The sequence below is a fragment of the Amblyomma mixtum genome, chromosome 8, assembly GCF_055824585.1.
Source record: "Amblyomma mixtum isolate Tamu chromosome 8, ASM5582458v1, whole genome shotgun sequence".
NCBI classification, from domain to species: domain Eukaryota; kingdom Metazoa; phylum Arthropoda; class Arachnida; order Ixodida; family Ixodidae; genus Amblyomma; species Amblyomma mixtum.
This window is the reverse complement of record NC_143019.1, coordinates 18273242-18301127: the sequence shown is the minus strand read 5'-3', so window position 1 is coordinate 18301127 and position 27886 is coordinate 18273242. Positions and strand designations below refer to the sequence as shown.

At 47.5% G+C, this 27886-nt stretch overlaps 2 protein-coding genes across 19 annotated transcripts in view; both read left to right on the top strand.

Moving 5' to 3' along the window:
* Positions 1-27886, top strand: part of LOC149331555 (uncharacterized) — a 43877-nt gene that overhangs the window by 3901 nt on the left and 12090 nt on the right. For 6 of the 18 annotated variants that reach the window (XR_016285081.1, XR_016285080.1, XM_089556719.1 and 3 more), the window contains exons 1-6: positions 13890-14608; positions 20433-20519; positions 20808-20912; positions 21135-21206; positions 22746-22778; positions 25705-25905. Coding sequence is in view for 16 of the 18 variants with exons in the window: in XM_089556719.1 (XP_089412845.1) it covers positions 14590-14608; positions 20433-20519; positions 20808-20912; positions 21135-21206; positions 22746-22778; positions 25705-25905 (517 nt within the window). In the remaining 2 variants the exon portion in view is untranslated. Of the gene's footprint in view, positions 1-5888; positions 5938-11676; positions 14609-20432; positions 20520-20807; positions 20913-21134; positions 21207-22745; positions 22779-24657; positions 24763-25704; positions 25906-27886 lie in introns of those variants that run through there. The other 12 variants (XM_089556720.1, XM_089556730.1, XM_089556723.1 and 9 more) reach the window with 10 other exon arrangements.
* On the top strand, positions 5962-9150 carry LOC149331556 (uncharacterized). Its single transcript, XM_089556733.1, has one exon. It carries the CDS (start codon positions 5993-5995, stop codon positions 7955-7957), a length of 1965 nt encoding a protein of 654 aa, XP_089412859.1. The 5' UTR covers positions 5962-5992; the 3' UTR covers positions 7958-9150.

Genomic DNA, 27886 nt, shown 5'->3' with positions numbered 1-27886 from the left:
ACTTTCTACGCAGGATGTAATGCTTCAGCTCAAACATCACATTATTGAGGCAAAAACGCGGGACACCAGAATAATTCTTGGACTCGACCTGGAAAAGGCCTTTGACAATGTCAGACATGATGCGATCTTGGAGAACCTTCATGAACTCGGGGTGGGAGCCCGCACCTTCAACTATATCCGCGACTTTCTCGCAGGTAGAAAGGCGCATTTTCAAGTAGGAGGTCTCCACTCGCGTGACTTCCCCCTCGGCAACAAGGGCACCCCGCAGGGATCGGTCCTGTCACCCTTTCTCTTCAACGTTGCAATGTTGAAACTTCCACACCAATTAGCGCAGATCCCGCAACTCCACCACAGCCTCTACGCTGACGATATCACCTTGTGGACCGCCGAGGGCAGTGATGCCGAAATCGAAGAGAGACTCCAGCGTGCCATCGATATCGTGGGGAACTATGTAGACCCCAGGGGGTTGCGGTGCTCTCCAGCCAAATCTGAATTTCTCATATTCCGCAAAATCAGATCCCTTGCGCAACCCCCACCGGCCATCGAACTCAGTATTCGCGGAGTCCCCATTCCTCGAGTACCCAAAATTAAAATCTTGGGCCTAATTCTACAAGAACACGGCTTCAATGGTGACGTAATTCAGAAGCTTCAGGGAACCTCGCAGCAAATTATGCGACTCATTCGCCGCATTAGTAACCGCCACTCGGGATTGAGGGAAAGCAATACTCTCCGTTTAGTACAAGCTTTTGTGATCAGCCGCATCGCTTACGTATGCCCTTACCTACATCTCAAGTCAGCTGAAAAAGAGAAAGTGGAAGCCATAATCAGAAAATGCGTCAAACAGGCAGTTGGGCTACCCATGCACACAGCGACTGAGAAAGTCTTAGGTCTCGGTCTTCATAACACCCTAAGTGAGATTATTGAAGCGGTAACCGTCTCGCAGTACGAACGACTAACGGCCACACCAACTGGCAGACACATTCTGTCCACACTCGGCATAACATACGAACGACAAAGCGGACCAACAACTGACCTTCCCAAGCATATACGTCAGCTTCTGGTCATTCCTCCACTACCTCGGAACATGCACCCCGATTTCCACGCTGAACGTCGTGCAGAGAGAGCCAAATCATTAGGCAAACGTTTCCTTAATGATACCTCTGTGGTATATGTTGATGCAGCAGATTCTTCGGCTGACAAGATGGTAGCTGTGGTCACCAATGAATGTGGTACATTCATAACTGGGGGCACTATACGCACTCAACACACACATGTTGGTGAAGAAACAGCCATTGCTCTAGCCATTGCGGGATCCTCGGCAGAAACCATTGGCAGCGACTCAAAATTGGCAATACGTAACTACATGTTTGGAAGAATCTCTCCACAAGCAGCACGGATTCTGCTAAATTATCAGCCCACGCGGCGCATTCGCCTAATCTGGACGCCTTCTCATGCCTCCCTTGCTGGTAATGAGGCGGCTCATAACCTAGCTCGAGAACTGTCCCGCCGAGCTGGGTCGTGCAGTCCACCCGCCCTATACTCCGGCAAGGACAGGTTGTTTTCTTACAGAGAAATCCTGCAGCACTACAGGCTTGCAAGACTCAGATTTCCCCCAGCAGATAAAACGCTTTCCAAGCAACAGGCCAAAGCCTGGCGTAAACTTCAAACTAAAACCTATCCAAATCCCCAATTGTGTAGCTTCTATTCGGATGGACTCTACTCAGACAAATGCAAAAATTGTGATGCCAAAGCCGATCTAAATCATATGATCTGGAACTGCCCGCAGTCCCTACCCGCGAGTCGCTTCATTACCGACTCTGATCATTGGGAGGCTCTATTGCTCAGCCCCGACCCGGGGACACAGATCAAGCTCCTCCAGCTGGCTGAAGACGCCTCCGCTGCCCAAGGGATAGCGGCCGCCGTTTAAGCGGGGGGTGACTTCGGGTCGCTCCTCTATATCCGCTGGAAATAAAGTTCCACCACCACCACCTTGGCGCCCGTCGCGACTCGACCAGAAAAGGTCACGCAAACGCTGCTGTGGCTCAGTGGTTATGTCGCACGGCTGCTGACCCGAAAGACGCGGGTGCGATCCCGGCTGCGGCGGTCAAATTCGAGGCCCGTGTACTGTGCGATGTCAGTGCACGTTAAACCCCGGATGGTCGAAATTTCCGGAGCCCTTCACTACGGCGTCCCTAATAGCCTTAGTCCCTTTGGGACGTTAAAGCTCCACAAATCAAACCACAAACCAAGCAGCCTTCGCGACACGCCATTGTGAACGCGCCTTAGCTTTCTCGCTTAGAACCGGTCTAGAGCGAAGCTTTGGAGGGAGATAAAATGAGGTGATGTAGCGGAGTGCTTCGACCATCCGGTGGTCTTTACGGTGTACTGATAGCGCACAGCCAGCGACCAATTTTGCATTCCGCCTCCATCGAAACATACCTCGCCTGGCTTCCGAGCTTAAGGACGCAGGACCGAATTCCGGCCTCGACGGCAGCGTTTAGACGAAAGCGAAACGCAAGTCGCCATGTGCTGTGCAATATGGAAAGGTGCCCACGTGGTCAAACTCTCCCTTTATTCATTCCCTCTTTCATCACTTCTGTCTCGGCTGGGTTCTTGGGGTTCACGAGCACTAAGGCAGTTACTGCCCCCTTTCCTTTCCTCAAAAGCAATTTTCGATTTATTCATTCAACGCCGCCGCCTCCGGGACTACCCCGCGCCCTTCCGAACGCCGCAGCCAGAAACATCGTGGGGATGTAGTACCTAAGAACAAATGCGCTCGTGCGTTAATGGTTTTTGGACGACTACATGCGATAATGAAAGCTGGCCAAAATCGACCAAATGTTTGAGACCAACTTCAAGGGAGCCATTTACCCCTGCATGTTCTTAGAAAAACGTTGCTGAGGTGTTAACACGCAGACCGATGCGAATCATATGCAGGGTCTTTCACGTAACTTGAACCAAGAATTTAAAAAAAGCGATAAACCGCAGCCCGCGGAAACCAACGGTACATTGTTCGCCATCATGTGGTGCTCCTCAGAATATTTTATTGTGCTTAATTTGTTAATTAACTAAGATGAATTATGCAAATTTTCAAATATTCATTTTAGTGCCAAGACCGTTACGTTAGGTTGTAGAGGTTGTAGAGGTTAGGTTGTAGAGCAGGTTTATAAACAACCGATCCTGTTTATTGTAGCATCGTATCTCCTACGGGGTCCTTTTTTGTCGGCATCTAAAGAAAGCCCGCGAAATATAAAAAAATACCACATGACTACAGAAAGTAGATTGAGGTTCAAAGTAACCTCGCCTGCTCCACTAAAGTACCGCGGGTAACGACATGACTACAGTCGTGCGCTACCAAATTGCAGCGCTCTCAACGGCGTTTCGAGCAAACGGAGTGTGACCGCTGACCGTGACGAAGTGAACGGTCGCCGCTCTTAGCAGCGGCTTGACAGCGCGTCAACACTTTCCGCAGCTGCGCAGTAGCTGCGGTCCATCTAGCGGAGCGCGGCTGAAGCAAAGCTTTTCAAGGTCATCCGTCCCTACCGGCCGGTGCTACGCGACGATGCGAAACCTACAGTAGTATTGCTAACGCAATTAAACCAATTTACCAAAAACTGATGTCAATGTGATCATTAACGTGCGCTGACATCGCACAGAAAAGGGGCGCGTTTAGCCTTTCGCCTCAATCGAATAAGCGGGAACAGATTGCATCTCATACAGACAGAGTTTCCTTGCGTCTTTTCACCTTTTCATGTGGAAAAAAATGGAAATTACTTTTTGAGCAAATTTCACTATATATCTTTACCGCAGGCACAGGTCATTGATAGGTGCGTTAGCGAGGTGCTGGTTCATTTCAATCATATACTGATATGTACTTTTCGAAGTACGTTTCAAGCTCCATACCGACTACGGTTCTGACGGTCGCAGTACAACTCAACACATCGCTATGAACACAGCATGACGGGTTCTTATGCATATCTCAGTACATAAGCTTTCAATGGAGATAAGGCAGTTTCATATAGGTGTGCCAAGTAGTTTACATGAATGTTTTCAACCAAACGACGTAAGCATTTTACTTGTTTTTTTATTTCAAATTTGTCTGGAGTTGTTTCAATACTCCTGTAGTTTTTTTTTTCTTTCCCCTAGGCTTTAGGGGCAAGGCTCCCGATGTTTATACTTTAAATATTATTGACAGGTTCCGTGATGGTTCACCTCCGTCTCTTATAGCTTTTGAAGCTCAGTTTTTCTCACACTCTCTCAATTTTTGAAGTGTCTATCTTGCTGCATTTGTTTCCAGGCAGCAGGTGGCTTGTAGAAACTATCGATAGCGTACTTGCATCCTTACCTTGTAAGAATTACACATATCCGATCCCACTACCTGTGGTGGAAGAGAAGCTACGTGGGCCATGTGACGGCTTCCACAAGTGGGCTGTTTTCGTGAACTCACAAGCCAAATAGACTCGTCTCCAAACTAAGCAGAACAGGCAATCAGTCCAATATTGGAAATATATTGATAAAGGCTGGTCCTAAAAAACACCAATGTAAAACCAAGACCTACTGAACTAAAGACCTGCACATTTGGCACTGCTCCAGCGCGCAAGTTCTAGTTCATGCCTTTTGCCGCTAGGAAAAGGCACCTACGGGAAGCGTGGCGCTACATTATACCTGTTGAACAAGATGGCCTCCTCCATCATTTTATTTCAAACAAGGCAGTTTTGTCGTTTGTCCACGTAATCATTACACCAATTTATCTATGCTAGGCACGGTGGTGCTGACGAAAAGAAAGCGGATAAAAAGAAAGACGTTTTTTATACTCATCGAGAGCGAAAAAAGTCGTTATTGTGGATATTTTTATTGTTGATGGTAAGATAGCAGAAGAAGACGAAACAAATGTATTAAATATCTTGTTCAAATTGGCAAAACGATGATGATGATGACAGCAGACGAACAGGTCAACCGAGCGCCCTCAACGGCCAATAAGCTAACGAAAGTTGGCGCACGCTGCTCCATAGGACCCCGCCAAATGTGCAGGTCTGTAGTTCAGTAGGTCTTGTGTAAAACCATCCATTTTCATTATTGGCCCAATTAGCTATGCTGCATGGGAAGTGTTAGTTCTAGTACTAAGTGGCTGTCAGAAAACAAGAGTAAACTCATGTGCCCCTCCAAATTCATTAGATCACCGACTCTAGTATTCAACATGCGTGTAGCAGAGCAAGTGGAAAATAAAGTAAAATCCGAGTAAAATGGAGTGTAAGGTTAATAACAGACAGCACTGAAGTGGCAACGTAAGCCTCAAACTCCCGTCTTCACCATCTGGCAGGCGCCTCGTCGCATGCGTAATTTTTATCCAGCTGTAAATAATAGTGAGATCGAGTATAGGGATCTTGTTCACTCACATCATGCTCCTTCAGTGGGTACAAGCTTCTAAAGATTTTCCCCCGTTTCAAATTACTGAGCCAAATTGCGCTGTAAATTACTGCGCGGTATTCCTAAACGGCCGTTATCACCAGGAACCTAAGTCCGCTGCTGGACACAGGTTCTTCCCACAGATCGCTGAATAGCTCTACTCCGAGCCAACCCCAGCCTCGCTATCCCAAATTCACTTCTTTAGTAACTCCAGCAAGCCACCCATAGCCCCCTGCTATGTTTCCAGCTCCTGATAGTCATTGTTAACCTCATAGAGCAGTTCCGATCGCAACTTCCTGAAACCTTGTATCCTTCCTTCCTTCTTCCCAGTCTTGACGTGGAAGCCTGCTATACGCTTGAGTCGCCATCTTGAAGTGAACTTCAAGCTCTCACCATCGACGGTGTGATGGCAACTACATCAACATACGTGTCAAAAAAACGTACGGCATTAACCTTGCCCTGCACCAGAAGTGAAGCGGCACCAGTGTGTCAGCTTTTCCAGCGTATCGCCGAATATAACAAGATTCTTTGGTACGTAGGCCTTGAGATAAGGGAGGAGAGCGGCCTAGGTGAATTGGCAGTCGCCATGGTCCCCGGAAGACCGCTGACGTACCCTTGGGCAGACCCACGCATGGACTATGAAAGTCTCGCCATGATTATCTTCGCAAACATCCTCGGCCAGCATGACTGCATTGTGGCCGTGGAACTTACTTTTGTGGTGGCGAGAGACCCTTACCTTCTTAGCCTTCTCCAAGGCAAGCGCAGCGTCAGGAAGCTCACGATCTGGGACGTACCGTACTGTGAAGAGAACGTGCTTGAGACCTTGGAAAAGCTTGCCATCCCCTCTAACCAAATTGATGCAGACGTCCGGAAAAAATACTTCTGCTTCTCCGTAAGATCCCCACTGCTTCTAGTCCCTAATGAGCAGGGCAGCATCAGCCTTACTTCGCTGAATATCGCCGATTTGCACATGAGCACCGGCAGCGCAGGCCAGCTCTTAGACATGCTCTTGCAGAATGACACCATCAGTGAGCTGACCGTTGGAGATTGCGTGTTCACATACGGCTGTATGGACCTCCTCCATGGCTTCGTCGCCTACCTGGAGAAGGAACCCTCCGCGCTCAAGAAGCTGACAGTGCGAACTCCCGAGGCCAGCTGGCTAGCGCTGGAGGCGTTGGTCAGAGCCGTTGTGACGACGACGACGCTGGAAGAGCTGATCGTGGACATAGATATCTACGAAGTCGAAGACAAAGCTCTCTTTGCTGAAATAATCGCCCGGAACAGCAGTCTGCGTACACTAAGTGTTAACTGGTCGAGAAACTGCGTCGTGTCCACCATCCTCTACGGCGTGGATCTTCAAGACGGTGACGCGGCTTCAAGGATCAATCCCTGGCTCTTAGCGCTGCCCGAAAACACCACATTGTCGACGCTTACTGTAGACCTCTTAGGTTTCTCAGAAGAAGAGTGTTGCGCCTTCTTTCACGCCCTGGCACTCAACAAAACCCTTAGAAACGTCTACATTGGCCATCTTCCAGCGTGCGCTGGACTTAAAGAGATATGCAAAATTATTCGGGATTCCCGCTTGGCGAAGGCCGTTCACATTGAAGATCATCACGTGAGCATGTGTAGCCTTCCCATCCTTCCCGAATGTCCCGAGGTGACGTCAGTCACCATCAGCTCTCTGCATCTGCACAACTTGGAGACCCTTCATCGAGCATTCGTAATCCTCGCCTCCTGCAGCCATATCACTTCCCTGCGTGTGTGCGTGCAGTACTGTTTTTTGGACGGGATCCAGGCTGTCATGGCGGCCTACATAGCGGAAGCACGCACACTGAAGGACCTAAAACTGCACGTCTACGTCGACATGCAGGAGCGCGAGGACCAGCAACACGAACCTCCCGCTGAAAAGCTCCTGGTGAACGCGCTGGCATCCAACCAGAGTCTCACCAGACTCGTTGTCAAAGAGCTGCCTTTGAGCGAAGACAGCTCAAAGTTTCTTGCGAGCGCTATTATCTGCAACCGAAATCTTTCCGAACTGTCGTTCACGGTGCTCACCCACGAAGCCAACAACGTCTTTTCTCAGACTTTGGTGTCGGGCATCGAAAACAATCGTAGCCTGCTCCGCGTTGAGCTGCCAGGTTGCCAAGGCCGTGACGCAGAGCTCGTGGTCATCCGGAACGTCACGAGACGGAACGCTAGCTTCGTCGCCAGGGCAGCCCGCTTCGTCATGGGTGACCACGATCCCTACAATGCACGCGTGGTCGAGCTGGCGTCGAGACATGAAAGGGTCCTCAGCATCGTACAGGAAAGCGCGGGTGTCGAAGCCGCTGAAGCGGCGGCCATGATCAGGCGCTCTTTGGGCCTTCGATGCTTGACGGGCCTCGACGAGTACATGACGTTGGCAGGTGTGGTCAAGCACCGTGTGGAGTGCATCGGTGGACGTGGCGACGCAATGCAACTGGACGAGCTGAGCTACGACTGCTGGCTTCAAGTGCGGAAGTTCCTAATGGTGGCTGACGTTGCAGGAACTGACTGTTCAGTGAAGTTGTGATCGGTGGGCAGCAAGTCTTGACCATTGGCCCGGAATAGTCTTCTTCGGCTTAGTCGCCTTGCCTAATCATGCGATTTCTTTGAATGAATCTAAATCTCTCGTACAAAACTGTGTGGCAAAGGCTTATTCATATAGTACTCTTCATTTCTTTCATTGCATGTATGAATTGAAATAGGCATGCCAATGAACGCGCGTGGCTTTTAGTGTGCAAAAGATTAAGCAGCTCTCAGCAGGCAGAAAAATAACGCTCCCTTCCTTCCTTTAGCTATTCCGCATTTCTGTTGAGTCAATTCACAGCAATGACCGTCGTGTAGATACAAGACCATTTAGCATATAAACTTAATATTTCCGAGTGTACGCTCACTGCCGTGTTCACGGCCCCTTTTGAAATCGGAAAATGTGAACACTTGAATAAGTACTGGCAGTTTCCTTAGCTCTGCACTCTTTTCTTTACGTCTTAATTTAGTATTGCATTAATCATGACTGCACTTGTGATTTCGTGATCATCTCCCGTGAACCTCTCTGCTCCCTCCTTGTAAAACCGCAGGGGCATCAAGGTTTTGCTAGCCTGAAATGCATGTCATATAAACCTATCTCAGTGCCGCCACCTTTAGTAATTACTCTAGGATTGTTTGTTATGATATTGATATTCCAATGATATTCCTACTTGCCTGTTTAGGCGATATTGGTGTTTTAGACAAACTCCAAATTGCGCGGACACTTGATCACCCGCTGTACATGCATACAACTTGACTTCGCACTCAGCCAAAAAAGCCATCATGCGGAGAACTATTGCGTTGCAACCCTCCTCAATTGCAGTACCGTTTTCTACCACCCTTCTTCCATCTCTATTTCCATATTCCCTCCCCTACACATAGTAGCATGTCAGCGAATATTCACGCCGGCTGAAATCTGTTTTCCGTAAACTCCTCGTGCCCTCTTCTCTAGGACACGAGGACGATTTCTCGCTGAAAACCATTCAAATATGTCCAACACCGACGACTTCGGTGCTGATCATAAAAATAAGCATAAACGCTTCAGAAAATCTTCAAACTTCCGCCTGCCTGCAGTGCCGTCGTTAGGCTACTGCAACCTGAGAAATGTCTTAATATCTCCGCATGCATCAATGAGTTTCGTACTATTTCCATAATTGAGATCGACACCAATCGCTTCCTGTTCTTCTTTTTCCACACAGACACTAAACGGCTGCCGTCTTAAAGGTGCACTGAAGAGGATTCTGAACTTGTCTTTTTGCCGCGGGAACTCGATCTACGCGTTCCTAGCATTCTTAGAAACTGCAACTTATTGCCCTGTGTGGACGATTTCCCTAATTAAATCGAATTAACGTCCGGCTCCCACCTTTTTTTTTTTAATTCTCCCTCGTACGGTGGGCGCAGTCGACCAACGCGTGGAGTGCCTTGCAGCCAGCTCCGTGGAGGCTTTGCTCTCGCTTTATTTTGTTTTTTATGTGTCCGTGAATAAATAGTTTCATTCGCAGATAATATAGCCGCAAAATAAGCCCGCAGAAATAAAAATACGCGCGGACTATTTGCTTCTACGGCCTACTACGTATTACTCCGCCGATGGCAGAGCGGCAAGCCGCCACGGGACTGGGCGAAAGGCACTCCACGCGTTGGTCGACTCCACCCACCCTACGAGGGTGAATTAAAAAAAAAAGGCGGGAGCCGGACGTTAATTCGATTTAATTAGGAAAATCAGCCACACAGGGCAATAAATCGAAGTTTCTAAGAATGCTCGGAACGTGCAGGTTGAGTTCCCGCGGCAAAAAGCCGAGTTCAGATTCCTCTTCAGTGCACCTTTAAGGCGCTCATCTACTGAGCCCGGAGTACCCGGGTCCCTGCCGGGGCGACAGCGTTTCGAAGGAGGCGAAAAGCATAAGGCGCCCTTGTGCTGTGCGTTGTCAGTGCACGTTAAAGATCCCCAGGTGGTCAAAATTATTCCGGAGACCTCCACTTCTTTCTCTTTCTTCTTTCACTCCCACCTTGCTCCTTTCCCTGACGGCGCGGTTGAGGAGTCCACCGAGATATGTGAGCTAGATACTGCGCTATTTCCTTTCCTCAATCCTCAAAAACCAATTTCAATGCGATCTTTAACGTGCGCTGACATCGCACAGCAAACGGGCGCGTTCAGCATTTCGCCTCCATTGAATAAGCGGAAACAGGTTGCAACACGCTTAGATGCCGGAAGAGCGGCTGCTGCGCTTATTTAGATTGCTCAGCACCTCATACAGACTGAGCTTCCTTGCGTCTTTTCACCTGCATAAAAAATTGGAAATTAGTTTTTGAGGACATATCACTATATGTCTTTACTGCAGCCTCAGGTCATTGATAGGTGCGTTAGCGAGGCGCTGATTCATTTTAGTCATATACTGATATAAACAACTCAAAGTATGTTTCAAGCTCCATACAGAACACGATTGTGACGGTCGCAATACAACTCAAAACATCATGAACACTGCATGATGGGTTCTTATGCATACGTCAGTACATAAGCTTTCAAGCCAGATACGGCAGTGTCGTAAAGGTGAGCCAAGTAGCTTACATGCCTGTTTTAAAACGAGGCACGCATATATTTTACGTTTCTTGCAAATTAGTCTGCAGTGTTTCAATACTTCATGGTTGTTGGTTTTTTTTTTTCATTTCTCTGGGCTTTAGGGGCAAGCCACCTGATCCTTATTCTTTAAATATTTATGGCAGGTTTTTACCTCCGTCTGTTATAGCTTTCGAAGCTCAGTGTTTCTCACAGATTGTCATTTTCTACCTTCTTTTTCTACCAGTTTCTACCTTGCTGTATTTGCTTCCAGGCTGCAGGCGTCCTGTAAAAACAATAGATAGCATTCTTACATCGTTATCCCACTACCTGTGGTGGAATAGAAGCTACGTGTTGCATGCGACGGCTTGCACAAGTGGTATGTTTTCGTTAACTCACGAACCAAATCGACACGTCTCCAACTCAAGCTCCTCCGGTAATCCGCCTAATATTGGAAACGTACTGGCAAAGGCTATCCCACAAAACACCAATGTAAAACCATCCATTTTCGTTACTGGGCCAGTTAGTTCTGCTGCTTGGGAAGTGCTAGTTCTAGTACTAAGTGACTGACAGAAAACGCTAGTAAAGCAACTGTGCCCTTACAAATTCATTAGATCGCCAACTCTTGTATCCCACATGCGTGTAGCAGAGAAAAAAGAAAATGAAGTGAAATCTGAGTAAAATGGAACGTAAGGATAAAAACAGAGAGCATTGAAGTGGCGATGTCAAACTCCCATCTTGCCCATCTGGCAGCCGCTTCGTCGCACGCGTAGATTTCATTTAACTGTAAATAGTAGTGAGACCGAGTATAATGACCTTGTTCACTCACATCTTGTTCCTTCAGTGGGTACAAGCATCTTAAGATTTTCCCCCATTAAAATTACGGAGCCAAACTGCGCTGTAATTTGCAGTGCGATATTCCAGTAGAGCCGTTATCACCAGGGAGCTGTCCACTGCTATACACAGGTTACTCACATAGATCTCTTAAAAGCTATACAACGAAGCAGCCTGTATCACTATCACAACAAATTCCCTTCTTTGCTAACTCCGTCAAGCCGCCTGTAGCCTCCTACTGTGTTTCCTGCTCTTTATAGCCAATTCGTTAACCTCATAGAGCAGTTTTGATCGCAAGTTCCTGACACCTTGTATCCTTTCTTCCTTCTTCCCAGTCGTGAAGTGAGGCCTGTTCTACGCTTGAGCCGCCACCTTGAAGTGAAATTCAAGTTCTCACCACCGACCGTGTGATGGCAACTACATCAGCATGCGTGCCAAAAAAACGCACGGCGTTCACCTTGCCCTGCACCAGAAGTGAAGCGACACCAGTGTGTCAGCTTTTCCAGCGAATCGCCAAATATAACGAGGTTCTTTGGTACATAGGCCTTGAGATAAGAGAGGAAAGTGGCCTAGGTGAATTGGCAATCGCTATTGCCCCGGGAAGAGGGCCCTACTCTTTGGGAGACGCACGCATCTGCTATGAAAGTCTCTCCAGGATTATCCTCGCAAACGTCCTCGGCCAGCATGACTGCATTGTGGCCGTGGAGCTGACATTTGTGGTGGCCAGGGACCCTTACCTCCTCAGCCTTCTCCAAGGCAAGCACAGCGTCAGGAAGCTGACGATCTACGAGGTACCGTACTGTGAAGCGAACGTGCTTGAGACCTTGGAAAAGCTTGCCATCCCCTTTGGCCAAATTGATACAGACGTCCCGGAAAAATACTTCTCCTTCTCCGTCAGATCCCCACTGCTTCGAGTCCCTAATGAGCAAGGCAGCATCAGCCTCACTGCGCTGGATGTCGCCGATGTGCACATGAGCGCCGGCTGCGCAGGGCAGCTCTTAGACATCCTCTTGCAGAATGACACCGTCAGTGAGCTGACCGTTGGAGCCTGCGTGTTCACATACGGCTGTATGGACCTCCTCCATGGCTTCGTCGCCTACCTGCAGAAGGAACCCTCGGCGCTAAAGAAGCTGACAGTGCAAACACCCAAGGCCAGCTGTCTAGCGCTGAAGATGTTGGTCAAAGCCGTTGTGACTTCGACGACGCTGGAAGAGCTGATCGTCGACATAGATATCTACGAAGTCGAAGACAAAGCTGTCTTTGCTGAGATAATCGCCCGGAACAGCAGTCTGCGTACGCTAAGTGTTAATTGGGCGAGAAACAGCGTCGTGTCCACCATCCTCTCCGGCGTCGATCTTCTAGCCGGAGACGCGGCTACAAGGATCGATCCCTGGCTCTTAGCGCTGCCAGAAAACACTGCATTGTCGACGCTTAGAGTAGACCTCTTAGGTTACTCAGAAGAAGAGTGTTTCGCGTTCTTTCACGCCCTGGCACTCAACAAAACCCTTAGACACGTCTACATTGGCCATCTTCCAGCGTTCGCTGGACTTAAAGAGATATGCAAAATTATTCGGGATTCCCGCTTGGCGAAGGCCGTTCACATTGCAGATCACCACGTGAGCGTCTTTAGCCTTCCCATGCTTCCCGAATGTCCCGAGGTGACGTCAGTCACCATCAGCTCTCTGCATCTGCACAACGCGGAGATCCTTCGCCGTGCCTTCGTAATCCTCGCCTCCTGCAGCCACGTCACTTCCCTGCGTGTGTGCGTGCAGTACTGTTTTCTGGACGGGATCCAGGCATTCATGGCGGCCTACATAGCGCAAGCACGAACACTGGAGGACTTAAAACTGCACGTCTACGTCAACATACAGGAGTGCATGGACCAGCAACACGAAACTCTCACGGAAAAGCTCCTGGTGAACGCGCTGGCATCCAACCTGAGTCTCACCAGACTCGTTGTCAAAGAACTGCCTTTGAGCGAAGACGGCTCCAAGTTTCTTGCCAGCGCTATTATCTGCAACCAAAATCTTTCCGAACTGTCGTTCACAGTGCGCAGCCGCGAGGCCAACAATGTCTTTTTGCAGACGTTGGTGTCGGGCATCGAAAACAATCGTAGCCTGCTCCGCGTTGAGCTTCCAAGGTGCGAAGGGCGTGACGCAGAGCTCTTGGTCATCCGGAACGTCACGAGACGGAACGCTAGCTTCGTCGCCAGAGCAGCCCGCTTCGTGATGGGTGACCATGATCCCTACAACGCACGCGCAGTCGAGCTGGCGTCAAGGCACGAAAGGCTCCTCAGCATCGTACAGGAAAGCGCGGGTGTCGAAGCCGCTGAAGCGGCGGCCATGGTCAGGCGCTCCTTGCGCCTTCGATGCTTGACGGGTCTCGACGAGTACATGACGTTGGCAGGTGTGGTCAAGCACCGTGTGGAGTGCATCGGTGGACGTGGCGATGTAGTGCAACTGGACGAGCTGAACTACGAATGCTGGCTTCAAGTGCGGAAGTTCCTAATGGTGGCTGACGTTGTAGGAACTGACTGTTCAGTGAAGCTGTGATCGGTGGGAAGCAAGTTTTGACCATTGGCCCATAATGGCCTTCTTCGACTTGGTCGCCTTGCCTAACCATGCGATTTCTCTGAATCTAAATGTCTTGTACAAAACTGTGTGGCAAAGGCTTATTCATATACTACGCTTCATTTCTTTCATTGCATGTGTGAATTGAAATAGGCATGCCAATTAACGCGCGTGGTTTTTAGTGTGCAAAAGAATAAGCAGCTCTCAACAGGCCGAAAAATAACACTCCCTTCCTTTTTTTAACTATTTCACGTTTCTATTGAGTTATTCCCAGCAAGGACCATCGTTTAGATACAAGACCATTTAGCATATAAACTTGATCAGTAATCATGTTTCCGAGCGTACGCTCCCTGCCGTGTTCACGGCATCATTCGAAATTGGCAAAGGTGTACACTTGAATAGGTACTGGCAGTTTCCTTAGCTGTGCACTCGTTTGTTTACGCCTTATTTAGGATAGCATTAATTATGGCTGCACTTGTGATTTCGTGGTCATCTCCCGCGAACCCCTCTGTTCCCTTCTTGTAAAAGCGCGTGCGCATCAGGGTTTTTCAAGCCTGGGATAACCCACTGCCTGAAATTCCTCATATATTAACCTATCTCAGTGCCGTTGCCTTTAGGAATTACTCAAGGGTTGTTTGTTTCGAACGTTTTTTTTTTCTTTCGGTGCGTATCCGTGGAATGAAGAGGGAACCATTATGTAAGTATACTTTAAGCTGGAATCTTCCTTTTTCGCCTTTCGCCTTTTCCCTTTCTCTATTTTTTTTCCAGCACAGCCTTGATGGCTCCATATTCTGTATACGAGATCTGTTATAAAAGTATCTGACCTTTGGCCGAAGAAAAAAACTGGCATAACTGGAGCGTTGCAAACCTAGTCACCTTCAAAGTAGTCTACTTGGGACTCCACTCACTTCTGCCAGCGGTGCTGCCATTGATGGAAATATTCAGAAAAGCTCCCTTTCGGAATGGAGTTTAGCTCAGCTGTCGTTGCAGTCATAATGCCCTCTCTTGTCTGAAATCGCGCTCCTTTCAATGGCCTTTAGATTTTGGAAACAGCCGAGAAGTCGCAGGGGGCCATATCAGGAAAGTAAGGAGTCTGTTCAACCACAGAAGTCTGGATTTCCGCCGAAAAAGTCTGAATAAAGAGCTAGGAATGTGCAGGAGCATTGTCGTGATGGATGCGCCACTTTCCTGTTGACCTCAACTCCGGTTTCTTGCGCCGCACAGCATCACGTAGGCGACGGAGGACATCCCTGTAGTACTCTTTGGTCATTGTCTGACCCTGCGCGATGCGTACTCGTGGTGTGCCACACAGAGGGAGTCAAAGAAAGCAGTCAGCATCACCTTGACATTGCGGCGCACTTGGCAGGCCTTCTTTTGTCTTGGTGACGTGGAATGCTCCCACTGTGACCACTGGGATTTGGTTTCCGGGTCGTACCCGGACACCCAAGACTCGTCACCAGCGATTATGGTGTTGATGAAGTCGGGGTCGCTGTTTGTGGAATCCAGCATGTCCTGTGAGACTTCAACACGAAGCTGCTTTTGCTCCACCGTGTGCAGCTTCGGCACGAACTTCGCCGCAACTCTCTCCATGGCCAAATCTTCGGTGATAATGGCATGTGCAGAAAACGTGCTCATGCCCACCTCTTCCGCAATTTCTCGGATAGTCAAACGACGGTCCCGCATCACTACAGCGTTCACTTCGGCAATGACCTGGTCATTTCGGCATGTTGATGGGCGATCGCAGCGTGGCTCGCTCTCCACCGATCTGCGGCCATCTTTAAACCAATTTTAGCACTGATTAATCTGTGTGCTGCTTATAGAATCGTCACCGAAAGCCGTCTGAATATTCCGAATGGTTTTCACTTGGCTGTTGCCCACTTTCTGGCAAAATTTGATGCAGTAGCGCTGCTCCTGTCACTCCGCCATTTTCCTTGAAATAAAAAACCGACGAGAGCACTGCACACTGCCTCACTCAAACGCTGCGTCCAAGCTACTGATGCTATCGGCAGGCGGGAAAAAATTTGTGCATGCGCACGAAGGTTCAAGGACGGCTGATGCAAGCGCGCTTGTTTGATATCCATCAGGTGTTTGCAAAAAGAAAAATAAAGTCGGATACTTTTCTAACAGACCTCGTATAAGGTTTTACAATGAAGCATAGTTTTAGTGAAGAGAACCAGGAAAAAAATTGGCTGGGGTTTAGCTTTGGTAAACCTGGTAAGATGCGTAAGCATCCATAGCGTTCCATTCGGGTTCATCACCGGTTGTGGACGATTCGGTTTCGATAGAGGCGCGGTGCGCCCGTCTAGCAGCGTCTTGAGCGCGCCGCTTAGCAAGGCGCTGTTCGCGTTCATCTGCCTCCGAAGCCTGTTGTCGTTTCCTGGCTTCGTCAAGCCGACGTAGCCTGTCTTTGTTTATCAGGCGGCATAACGAACTACGGAGCCGGCAAGCGAGCGAACGCATTTAATACCCTCCCCCCCCCCCCCCCTCGTTCTCCAGCCTCCTCTCAACAACGTCCCAAAGCAACTGAGGCTATGAGAGACGCCGGAGCCCTTCACTACAGCGTTTCTCATAGCCTCAGTTGCTTTGGGACGTTAAACCCCATAAACCAACCAACCAACTTCCTCTCCATGGTGCACACACCGCAGCTGGCGAGAGCACGGCGACGGCAGCGCCTCCACTCGGCAGCGGCGCGGCTACACCTGTAGTGCGACGCGCCTCGCGCCGCCCTTCAAGGTCAACCGTGCCTCGAGGCTTCCCCGACGCGAAGGGCTGAAACTTGTCGTAATATTGCTTACGCTATAAAACTTTTATAATGTTCCCCGTCTGGGAAGAGCTCTTAATCCAGGATCCCTGTAGCGGCTTCAGTCTTGCTGGGCCGACCCGCCTGATGTCGCTCTTGCGGTGAAATCTTTCCACTTGTAACCTTTTGAAAGTCTTCGTAATCTTATAAACTGAAAAAGGCTCAGAGGCCATCCCGAGTTGCTGCTTTGTTTGCGCCTCTGCAAAATTTAAGTGAGTGACCAACAATAACGAACTAGAAGAAAATTATTTAATATTTCGCTCTTCGTCGTGCCCAATGTACAAGTTCTCTCTGGTATGCCGTTCACACTTCGTTTAGCAGTAATTCCACTATTATGCTACTAAAATATGCGCATAAGCTAAAGCTGTCGCTATAGTTCTCCACACTACTTCATACTTAGGAAGGTATTTTCTTTTCCTGATCTCGATAACAAACTTTTTGATTCTGCGCTATGGAAAAAAATGTGTGAGCATGACGATGGCTTAATATAAAATTTATATGAGTATGGCTGGCTCTGCGATTAATTACACCAAGCCGAGGAAATCAGAAATAATTTTTATTTCCACGCTAGCCATACCTTGCCGCTTGGCCGGGTATGTTCAAAATTGCCGCCGGAGTTTCGCAAGTTCAGTACATCCAACCGATCTTTATGGCCGACGTTGCTAGTCGCTTGGAGTGCAGTAACCTTTTTACTAGTTTGATTTGGCAGCGAATAGGAAGTGTAATCTATCGCAATCAGTATGTTCACGCAGCATCTCACCGGCTGGGGCTATTAGTCTTTTTACAATTGCAAGAGGAAATATCCCCATCTTGTTACGCGGTCTTCTCTTATGGAAGCCGACAAATTGCACAAAATAGAGATTTTCAGGAAGGAACGAGAACGTGGCTGAAAGTAAAAGAATCGGAACCAATTTTCAATTTTCATTTTTCGCGATCTGTGACATATCAGGGTTACAAGTTAACCTGTAAATACCTTGCAGCCCACAGCAAAAATGAGAGTTGCAGCGTAACCTGCAAATAGTTCATAGTGCACTGCGAACTGAAAGAGACAACGTATCCTGTAAAAAGCTTATGCTACACTCTAACTTTCAAAAGTGAACGCGCATAAAATTTTGAAACTGCATCTGCAGCAAAGTTTATCATATTTGAAGACTATGGACCGTTGATGATGCCCGCCTTGAGGTGATGAAGCAGGTCAAATGTTGTCCTTCTTGCACACGTATCGAAGTCATGTGGCTAGTGTCAAATGCTACGAAGGCAGAAAAACACGTTCAAGCAGGTGAAATGAACGGCGGCGCAACAAAGACACAAGAAAGGGACACCCCTTTCTTGTTAGTGTCCTTGTTGCGCCGCCGTTCATTTCATCACGCACCAACTCGCCCCTCAAGCCACTATTCTGACGTTAAAGCAGCGTCCGTGATCCTGTCGCCGCTCTCTGGATGAACTGCCTCTTGTAATGATGTATCCAGTTCGCTTCATTACCGTATCGCTGAAGGAAAGAAATCAATATTTAAAGGCGCCTGTAACGGTGTTTGGTTATTTCACGATCATGCTTCCGCCTTGTTGAGCGTGTCTGCTAAAAGGGAATGGACTGATTATTGGCTATTTTTAAAGGCCATGAAATTGGATTTTCCACTGCGTGCTCTACCCAAATAAAGGCGGCACTGGCCTCAAAATAAAAGCGAAAATAAAGGGCTGAACTCGAATGCTATAGCCAAACAGGTTCATTGAAAGGAACTATGCTGTAACGTTGTTTTCACGCAAACCCAGAAGGTTGTCAGCAGGTTCTTCAGTGTACCCTTCCCAGCGTAGCGTAGACGTCCAGTGCAACCACACAAATAGATGTAAGGTGGGCCGTGAAGAGTCGCAGCAAAGTTTTTTTGGTGTCCTATGATAAAGTATGTTTGTGGTAGAAGGACAAGGCCTTGTGTTTTGTCAGGTTTAGTTTAGGTTAAATAATTTTATGTTATCGTAGCCATTTCAAAGGTTGGTGACGTCGTTAGCTCTGTACGCTGCACGGTAAATTCCGCTTTCATCGATGAGATCTTTGTGATGCTAAATTTTTGCGACTATGTTGATGATTCTCTTTTCTTGGAAGATTCCATGCTCAGCTTGGAAATAAATAATTATTTCCACACGGGGAAAACACTTCGGGGTTTTCAAACAGATTTCAAAATATTACGCTACATTATTTTATCGTCAAAAGAAGGAAGTTTGATTTGCAGGTCCACACGACAGGCAGAACCGAAAGCTTTTAGATTGAAAAAAAAAAAATTGGTGAGCACATGATGTTAGTTCATGTGCTTGTTTCTATGCGCGCCTGTTGAGCACAAGCCGCAGTTCTAGCCCTGAGTTCTTAAACAATTTTGTTGCCTGTTTCCGACAGTAGTTACAACTAAATTTTCGGTATCGGAACATGTGCTCAGCCACCTATTCACATGCATCTTTACCTTTGAATTATGACAGTCTCAGCTCTGTACGGGTCTGTTTTAACTGTATCTAAGGGCGCGAATTAAAACGACTACCACTCGGGCTTCCGCGTCATCTAGAAACAATTTACCATCTCCTTCGTGTTAGTGTTGCATTCTACGAAACAGTCTACGATACTGATTCTGTTAGTAGTGTAATGGCCAGGCACGAGATGGCGCCATGTATCCGTTGGTACGCCGTCGCCGTTTCACCTTTTGCTTTGCTCTGTGTGTGTGTGAATAAAAAATGGCAGCTTGACAGTGTGTGTCGTTCCGTTGGCTTCCTTCCAAATCCACTCAATCTGCGACTTCCAAAAATCTGGTCACCCTGCGTACTCAACAAAACCAACAGATTCAAGCAAGCAGACTGTCCGTACTGTGATAATTGCGGCTCATTTGAGACAGTAGTTCATATTCTCTTCGAATGTCCAGCGCACGCCAACGAACGTACCCACTATGAATAATGCATGCAATCTGTCACCCAAGTAACACTCACAGTGGATTCTATATTAAGTCCTTTAGGCTGCTACAGACAGCAGCGACGTGCAATAATATTCTTATTTGCCTATTTAGACGCTATTGGTGTTCTACAGAAACGCCAAATTGCCCGAACACTTGATCACCCGCTGTGTATGCACACAACTTGACTGCGGACTCAGCCAAAGAAGCCATCATGCATTCAACTATTGCGTTGCAACCCTCCTCAATTACCTCACGCTTTTCTACCACCCTTCTTCCATGTTTATACCCCTATTCTCTCCCCTACATAGAGTAGCATGTTAGCGAATATTCACGCCGGCTAAAATCTCTCCTTTTCATTAAAGGGCCCTCTCTCCTCTAAGGACACGATAACGATTGCTCGCTGAAAACATTGCAAATATGTCCAACAGCGACGACTTCGGTGCTGATCATAAAAATAAGCATAAACGCTCGAGAAAATCTTCAAACTTCCGCCTGCCTGCAGTGCCGTCGTTAGGCTAATGCAACCTGCGAAATGTCTTAACGTCGCTGCATGCATCAAGGAATTTCGTACTATTAGCATAATTGAAATCGACATCAATCGCTTCCTTTTCTTCTTTTTCCCCACTGCTCATCATCATCACCACCCGTAGGTCGGATAACTGACCAGGCAGAACCAATGAAGAAGAAGAAGCTCATGACCGGAGTCGTTCCTGCCAGTCCTGCCTTCTCGGTTACTGTGCGCAATCGTTTCGCTTTGCTCTCATCCCTTTCCCGTTGTCTCCCTCCTCCAGTGTACGGCGTGTCGCCGCCTTCGTTGTCGAACCTACCGGCCTCGCTCTTCCCTCTCGCACCACGTCGCAGTGATCACTTCACCTCAGGTGAGCAGAGCACCTTGTTTTGTAAAGTGCGTTCAAGGTGTCCCTCATTCGACAATGAGATGTAGCGCTCATACCACGACAGCAATGCTGCTTAGCTTTCTGTAACAGCTAATGCACTCTTGCATTGCATTCTTGCACCTTTACATTGTCACTGACAGCCACCTGACAGAGTCCCGTCGCGTGGCGTATTGTAGTGTACAAATATTTAACTCAGTGCTTTCCCAACGGTCGTCTTTACCATTAGTGACGAACAGTACGAACCATGCGAGTCACACCTACTCCATGCAGGCAGTCGGTGCCACGTCGTCGCTTCGGGGCAGTACGGAAAGTATTGGAGTTCTGGTGGTGTTGTAAATGCTGGTGATCAGCACACTGTGGATTATCTGCGTCCAGGTTAGTGTGGCGGATAGATATCCCTGTAAAACTATAACTGCCACTATTTTGGAGTTTTGGCTTTGAGTTATTATTAATATTGAGTAGGAATTCGGAATGTCTCGTAATTTTCTTCGTATTTCCTCTCTAACTGCGCCGTGATCAAGACGTGTTTCATACTTGAATATATGGGCCGCATTAAAGCGAGTTCATTTTGACTTGTGTTTACCGCTTTATTTTGAGGACCCTCATCGGGATTCCAGTCCAACATGCCTGTCATCGGTCCCTTCATTCAGGAGGTGTCACCTGGGTCTGGTAAGCGTCCTATGCGGCAAGCATTTTAGCACAAGATTAAAAGCTTAAACTGAAGAAGAATGCATAGCCGGCCTTAATCGAACATAGAGCAGTAAAATGGGGATCATGCTGCCATACTTTTTGATTAGTCATTGGTGGCTTGTTGTATATGTTATCCCTTTTATGTGAAGTCCAAAGTTATGCAAGGTTGGTTGGGCTGGGCACTTCCTGCGGGGCGAAACTTCGTCGGCGTCGAATGTAGCAGAGTGCTGTAATCGGAAATACGCATTCATCCATGGGTAGAAACAACGACAGGGGGTTTAACCCAATGGTGGAACGATAGCTATTCTTGCTTCTGGTATGATTTTGCTGTTCCTTATCTCTTTTATTATCTTGTAGCATCTGCGAAGGTCAAATTTCGGGGGTAGGGTGGGCCAAATTTTGTGAGGGATCAGGTCAAATTTCGAAGCCACCATCGTACTGGATACATTCAAATTAGCTTGCATATCGATTTTGGTCCAAATCCGAGGTCAATTTTCGGGGCTGGGGTGGGCGAATTAAGGAAATAAGTGAGTACAAATTCGGAGGCAGCCATCGTATTGGGCACATTCATAGTAAGTTGGATATCTATCCTGGACAAAATTCGAGGTCAAATTTGAAGAGTGGGGTGGGCCGAATTTAAGGGGTGGGGTGGGCGAATGTTGCTAATGACCGGGACCAAATCTGGGGACACCATCGCATTGGCCATGCTCAAAGTATTCTTCGCCATCTGACTTAAGGCTATTGCTATGAGATCGCTAAATCCGCAGATCACTGCAATATCAATTAAACATGCCGATTGAAACTCGAGTTTCTGCATCGAATAGAGTTCTCGCTGTAAAAAGAAAAAGCGCCTTGCGGACGGACCTGTGTGTACAGATCTATAGCATAACTGAATCCGAGATCAGCTACAGCGAACCAATGCGGATGAGCAGATCGTCCTGAGCGCGCCAGATGACGCCAGGTGGCGGTAAGCCGCGCGCACGCCTGCCTCGTCGGGACCAATCAGCGCGTGTACATTGACGGTGCCTGAAAGCGGCTGACGGTAGCAGGTCGCGGACTGCGCAGTGCTATAACAGTGTAATAAATGGGGGGGGGGGGGGGGGGGGGGGCGCGCACTGTTGAGAGTGCCACGTCCGTGGTCATACTAAGGAAAGGAGCCAAGTGTCTTTCAGACATTAGTCCTTCAGAGATTATCTGAGAGACTGCCGGCTTCTTTTTCAAGTATATCCTATCTTTTCTATTCCCCTGTTCTTGTCTCTATATGGGGGCCTGGCATCCAGATGGGCTTTGCAGGGGGCTTCTATCGAGGGGATGCAACTGCTAGCATCGGGCTATTGGTAGCGAATTCTTGAAAAATTCAAAATGGAAGATGTGTTCCTATCAGCGGACCTTGAAAACGGTTCACCGTATACGCCTTAAGAGTTATGTCTGTGAATGCTGCATTCCGCGCTAAGCATGCAAGGACTGCATAAGAGAGATACTTTCATTGCTTTGACTCCTCTGTATTCTGGATTGCAGGTGCTGCTTACAGCGAATTCCGCTTGGTCTCGGGTAAGCATTGTTACGGCAGTTTACCTACTGGACCTAGGCAGCAGCTTTATTTCTATATAAACGTATATAAATCACCTGAGCGTGGGTACACGCATCGGTAATATTTCTTCAGATTTAGCAAGTATAGTTTGAGTGATGCACCTGCTGAAGATTGCTACCACACGTGAAATCTTGACTTCGTTATAGAAGCCTCCATGAGTGGCCAGTGCGCTGTTCTGGTCTCTTCAACGTAAGGCTGTGAACGAGCAAACTTCGTGCCCCGCTTGTTCGTGTTGCGGGCGAAAATGAAAACGCCACGGCTTTCTACTTGGTTTTCTGCCCTGAATAACAAAGCGCCAAATTTCTGTCACAGAACTTCGTTAAGTAGTAGTCTACCGGTGGGCAGTCTTTTCCAAACAATGTACTTGCACTCTTTCTGCGCCTCATAGGGCTAATGCTGCTTTCCTCCCATTTCAGCGAATGAAATAGGGTAAGCATTGCCTTAACATCTGGAATGAAGTGATGCAGGCAAATAGTTTTCCGGTGTCTATGTGTTCTGACGTCACCTATCTGCGGGGGTCACAAGGTGCAGTGACGCAACATATTGTCCAAGAAGCCATCTAACTATCCTCCACTTGTAGCTGACAGAAGAGGGAGCCACAAGCATTCTTCGTTTTGTCGGTTTCAGCAGTATTTGCGATAGAAATGAGCGTGCAGCCCTGTACATCACAATCTCAGGGAGCACGCCAGTTCATTTCGTGCCACAAAGCATTATAGCTTGTTCAGTAAGCTCACGCAAAAGCCGCGAGAAAGGCGATGCAACGCTTGACTAGATTTCCCGTAAGAACCTGCACTTCTTCTGGCAAAGCCTTTTCATAACGCGATGATGTCATGATCAGCTGTATAGAAAGAAGCTTGGATTCAGTGTGCCCTTTGAGCAGTCCCAAAATTATCAGCTACACTGTTGCAAACACTAAAAATTACTAACACCCATTTTCCTTGGTAAACGGTTACGGCAGTGGCGCTAAGCCTGACGAAAGAGGTTAGAGCCAGTGGACGCTCTGACGTGGGAGCCTAGAAAGGCCTCGTAAAGTTCGAGGTGAGAAGTCGTACCTCGCCTGCACCAGCTACAGCATCCTGATCAAAAAAGAGGTTGCACACGTGCAAAGCCGTCAAACAAGAAGTGAAGGCAGCCTCAAACAACTACCAATGCAAGATCGTATTCTGCAAAACAAGTGTCATATATCGTATTCAGCTTTCCTGCTAGAACAGTCATGTTGGCTAGCCAGGATGCTGCCTAAACGCCCGACTCCAAGAGCACTGCACACCGTTTGATTCGATAGCGGGGATGGATTTCTAGCAAATCATTGTGAGCGTTGTGAGTGCCAACATTTTAGGCTACATAAGTGCTTGGCATGGGAGGCGCACATTTACGACCTAAAATTTGACATCTCTTCCTCGTTAGTAGAGATGGTCATAATTGTTTCAACGCACCTTTTATTCCTTCGTCGCAAAAGGAACTGAAATGTCTAAGAACAGTATCCCAAGTGTGGGAAAGAGAGAGATTCTTTCTTTTTTTTTTTTTTGGGGGGGGGGGTGTTTTTTTTTCACTGTCTGGGCAGTATCAGTGGCATTGGGTGAAAATGCCATCTTAATCTTTCTTAACCCTCTTGAAACACCACCCACCAGCCAACTCTCCATAGCACTCCCAAAGGAAAGGGGAGACCTTATACGATTCCATCGGGAGTTGCAAAGCATTAATCAAGAGAGGAGAGTGTTTGCCTGAACTTAGCGCAGAATGTGTCATATCTGCCATTCTGTTCCGTGCTGTGGGTTTCGCATGCGCGCCGAAGATACGAACTAGGCTCTACACATACCATGCCCGACACGATTCGTGCAGGGGAACATCCGAGTACAAGGCATTGATCACGGGCATCGTCATCTTTGTGCTGCTCGCCGGAGTTGTCGCCGTAGTCGCCTTCGTCCTCGTTGCAACGTTCGGTGGGTGAGAGCGTCGATTCGAGCCATCGAGTGTAAATTGCATAAAGATCAGAGCCATTAGCTCATCTCCAATATTACCGACCGAGAGCTTGTGAAGGTCGCCATATTTATATATGCCACGACATCAGCTTTTTGTGATATAAACAGCATTTTTTAAGCATCTTTCGCTAATGTTCATTTGCCATACATTGATTAATAGGCTCATTTATCAGCGCGGGAAATATTAGTCCTAACAACGTTGAGGGAAGTACCTGAATGAAAAATCTATTTATTGATAAACCGATGCACCTATATGTACCGCATTTCTAATCATGATGTCAACTGTGCATACAGTGTTGTGAACGTAGTATTGTGTCATAATGAGGATTGGCACTGAAAGAGTAGTTTTGAACACAACACAGAGGACCTTATTCCCAGTAATTGGTGTCACGGCTTCATTCTATGTTTTGTGTACTAGCAGAGAAACATCATCCGCACCAGGCTATACGACCCTGTTGTAGACGTTCGGTAGAACATGTATTGTGCGTCATAGATGAATGTGTCTCAACTACGTAATTCTTTTTTCTTAATGAGTGCTTTATCTGTTTGCATTCAATAGCGTCTGGTTGGCATGACAAACAGTTTTATTTCTTTTTTTTTTTTGTCACGAAGAAGCAGACTGCGCAGTGTTCTAAAGGCTTTTGTAGAAATGACAAGGACATTGTCATCACGATAGTGCAAAGGAATCTTCTGTAGCGGTCTGGAAGTATGGCTGTTCTCGTCTCCAACTGGGAAATAAACTGCCCTCCCAGACGCACATGAAATTCAGCACATAACCAACGCATCAAAGACGGTACCTCGTCCCTACGTAATCACTGCTTGATTCTAGAAAAATCAACGTCGTTTCAGCAGGAAAAAAAAGGCTTAGTGAATAGGCGATGACCTATAACGGCCTGGCGTTACACAGATGACGGAAGCGTTTACAGCGATGACGTCGGGAGCAACCAGGAAGACAAAGACGACAGCTCCAGGGAGAGTGGCGCCACCAGCCGACGACGTGCCACACCTCGGCGCTTGCGCAACAGGCCAGACGTCGGAGGCGTCGGCGTTAAGGTTCCCCGTGAAGAAAGGAAACAAATGGCGCCCCTTCCACCACCCTCATTGCTCGGTGCGTGTGAGCTACAAATATACCGTCTTTATCTTTTCTCGTCTTCAGCTATACCAGGTTTGTTATGCTCAGATAGCGTCTTTTACACAGGAAAAGCGTCTTCATTACAGGATAATGGAATTGAGTGGGCGAGTTGGTTTTCCATCTTGACAGTGAAAGCGCTCAGAAGGACAAGGACGACAGAAAAGGAAAGACATACGCAATTCTTTTTTCTTAATGAGTGCTTTATCTGTTTGCATTCAATAGAGTCTGGTCGTCCTTGTCCTTCTGAGCGCTTTCACTGTCAAGTTCATTACAGGGCCCGCATAAGCGACGCCATAATCTGTAGTTCCACCCCTCGCTCTTATGACCCGTGAGTTTCGTGACCGTTTGTGCCATTGGGTAACCCAACTCAATCTTGTATGATCCATTACGCCTCGACAAATGACGACCTCCGCTCATCTTATGACCCCCGTGACACATCGTCCCTTCGCAGCCGACGCTAAAACAGCCTCGCATTACGTAAACACCATTTCATTTTTGCTGTGTTAGCTTATATTTCTCTTTCCACAAAAAAAAAAAAAAAGCGGTGTGTGGGTACTAATGAATCCGGCAACACTGAACACCTGTAGAGCATCGGAAAAGGTCAGGCAACCTTCCGGGCAAGCTCAGGACCCGGCAGGTGCCTGCTCAAAGCATGTTCGATGGCTGTTCCGAGGTGCACTCCCCAGTAAGAAGGTACCCTTGATACGAGCTCCACCCACCACTACTCTCCAGACATTATAAACTAGTCTATATAAGACTGTCACAGACTTCATAAAGTCTCTATTTTCTTCCTCTAGATATTTCCTTTCGTCTGTTCATCGTTTATAGATGTCAGTGCACGTTAAAGAACCTCAAGTGGTCGAAATTTCCGGAGCCCTTAACTACGGCCCTTAACTGTTTCGTCTATAAATTTAAATAAGTTTTAAAAATGGTCTTTTAGAGTTAGAAGAGCGCTTTTTTCGGCAAAGCATTGTCAGCGGTGTAGTACATCGAAATACGGCCGAGTAGTGCTAACTAGCAATCTGGTTAACTAATACAAAATAGTTAACTTTTTAACTCTTACCCTTAGGCTCCTTAATTATTGGCAGGCGTGTAGCACACCGTAAACAATACCCATATTAGTTTTTAGAATTTCGAAGATGCGGTTACCCTCAGCGCGACAGCCCAACATATTCTGGCTGGTCAAATGTTTTAGGGGAATCCCCCAAGGTGAAGTAGATTTGTAATAAGGGAGTAATTACTCATTGGCATCCACCCGAGCGCAGCCATACGGCTACAAAGGAAAGCTATACAGCTTTCTCAGAAACTTCGTAGTTAAAGAAAAATTCGTCCTGGTCCGGGGTTGGAATCCGGGACCACCGCTTCAGCGGAGCAGTCGCTCTAACTGAGCTATAACCGGGACGGCAAGCTTATGGCAGGGCGAGAGCGAATTGATCAATAACTTGAAGTGGGAACAGTGTTGGTCAAATGTTTTAGGGGAATCCCCCAAGGTGGAGTAGATTTGTAATAAGGGAGTAATTACTCCCTTACAATTTGGGTACATCGCGCCAAAATACATGCTCTTTCTAGATGCTTGCAGGCAAAGCAACCTCTCTAGTGCACGTAACTAGTCGAAATAGCCAAAATTTGTTGGGACACAGCGCTGAAAATAAAAGCATATTTGAAATTCTAAAAACTGATATAGATATCACTTACGGTGCGCTACTCGCCTGTCAATAATTAAGGAGCCGAAGAGCAACAGTTAAAAAGTTACCTATTCAGTATTAGTTAACCAACCTCCTAGTTAGCACGTCTTCACAGTACCTGGTCTGGTGACGGCCCTTTCTCCCTAGCTAAAAATCGGCGAATTTTTTGACCAACGACACATTTTTTTGCTCGGTGAGGCTTCTATTCAAACACATTAAAAAATATTTGGGCAACAAGTTAAATCGGTTCTAGCATCAAGCAGTGCGCTTGC

Coding starts and splice junctions, on each gene's coding strand:
- LOC149331556 (XM_089556733.1), top strand. CDS start 5,993: ATGGTCCCCGGAAGACCGCTGACGTACCCTTGGGCAGACCCACGCATG.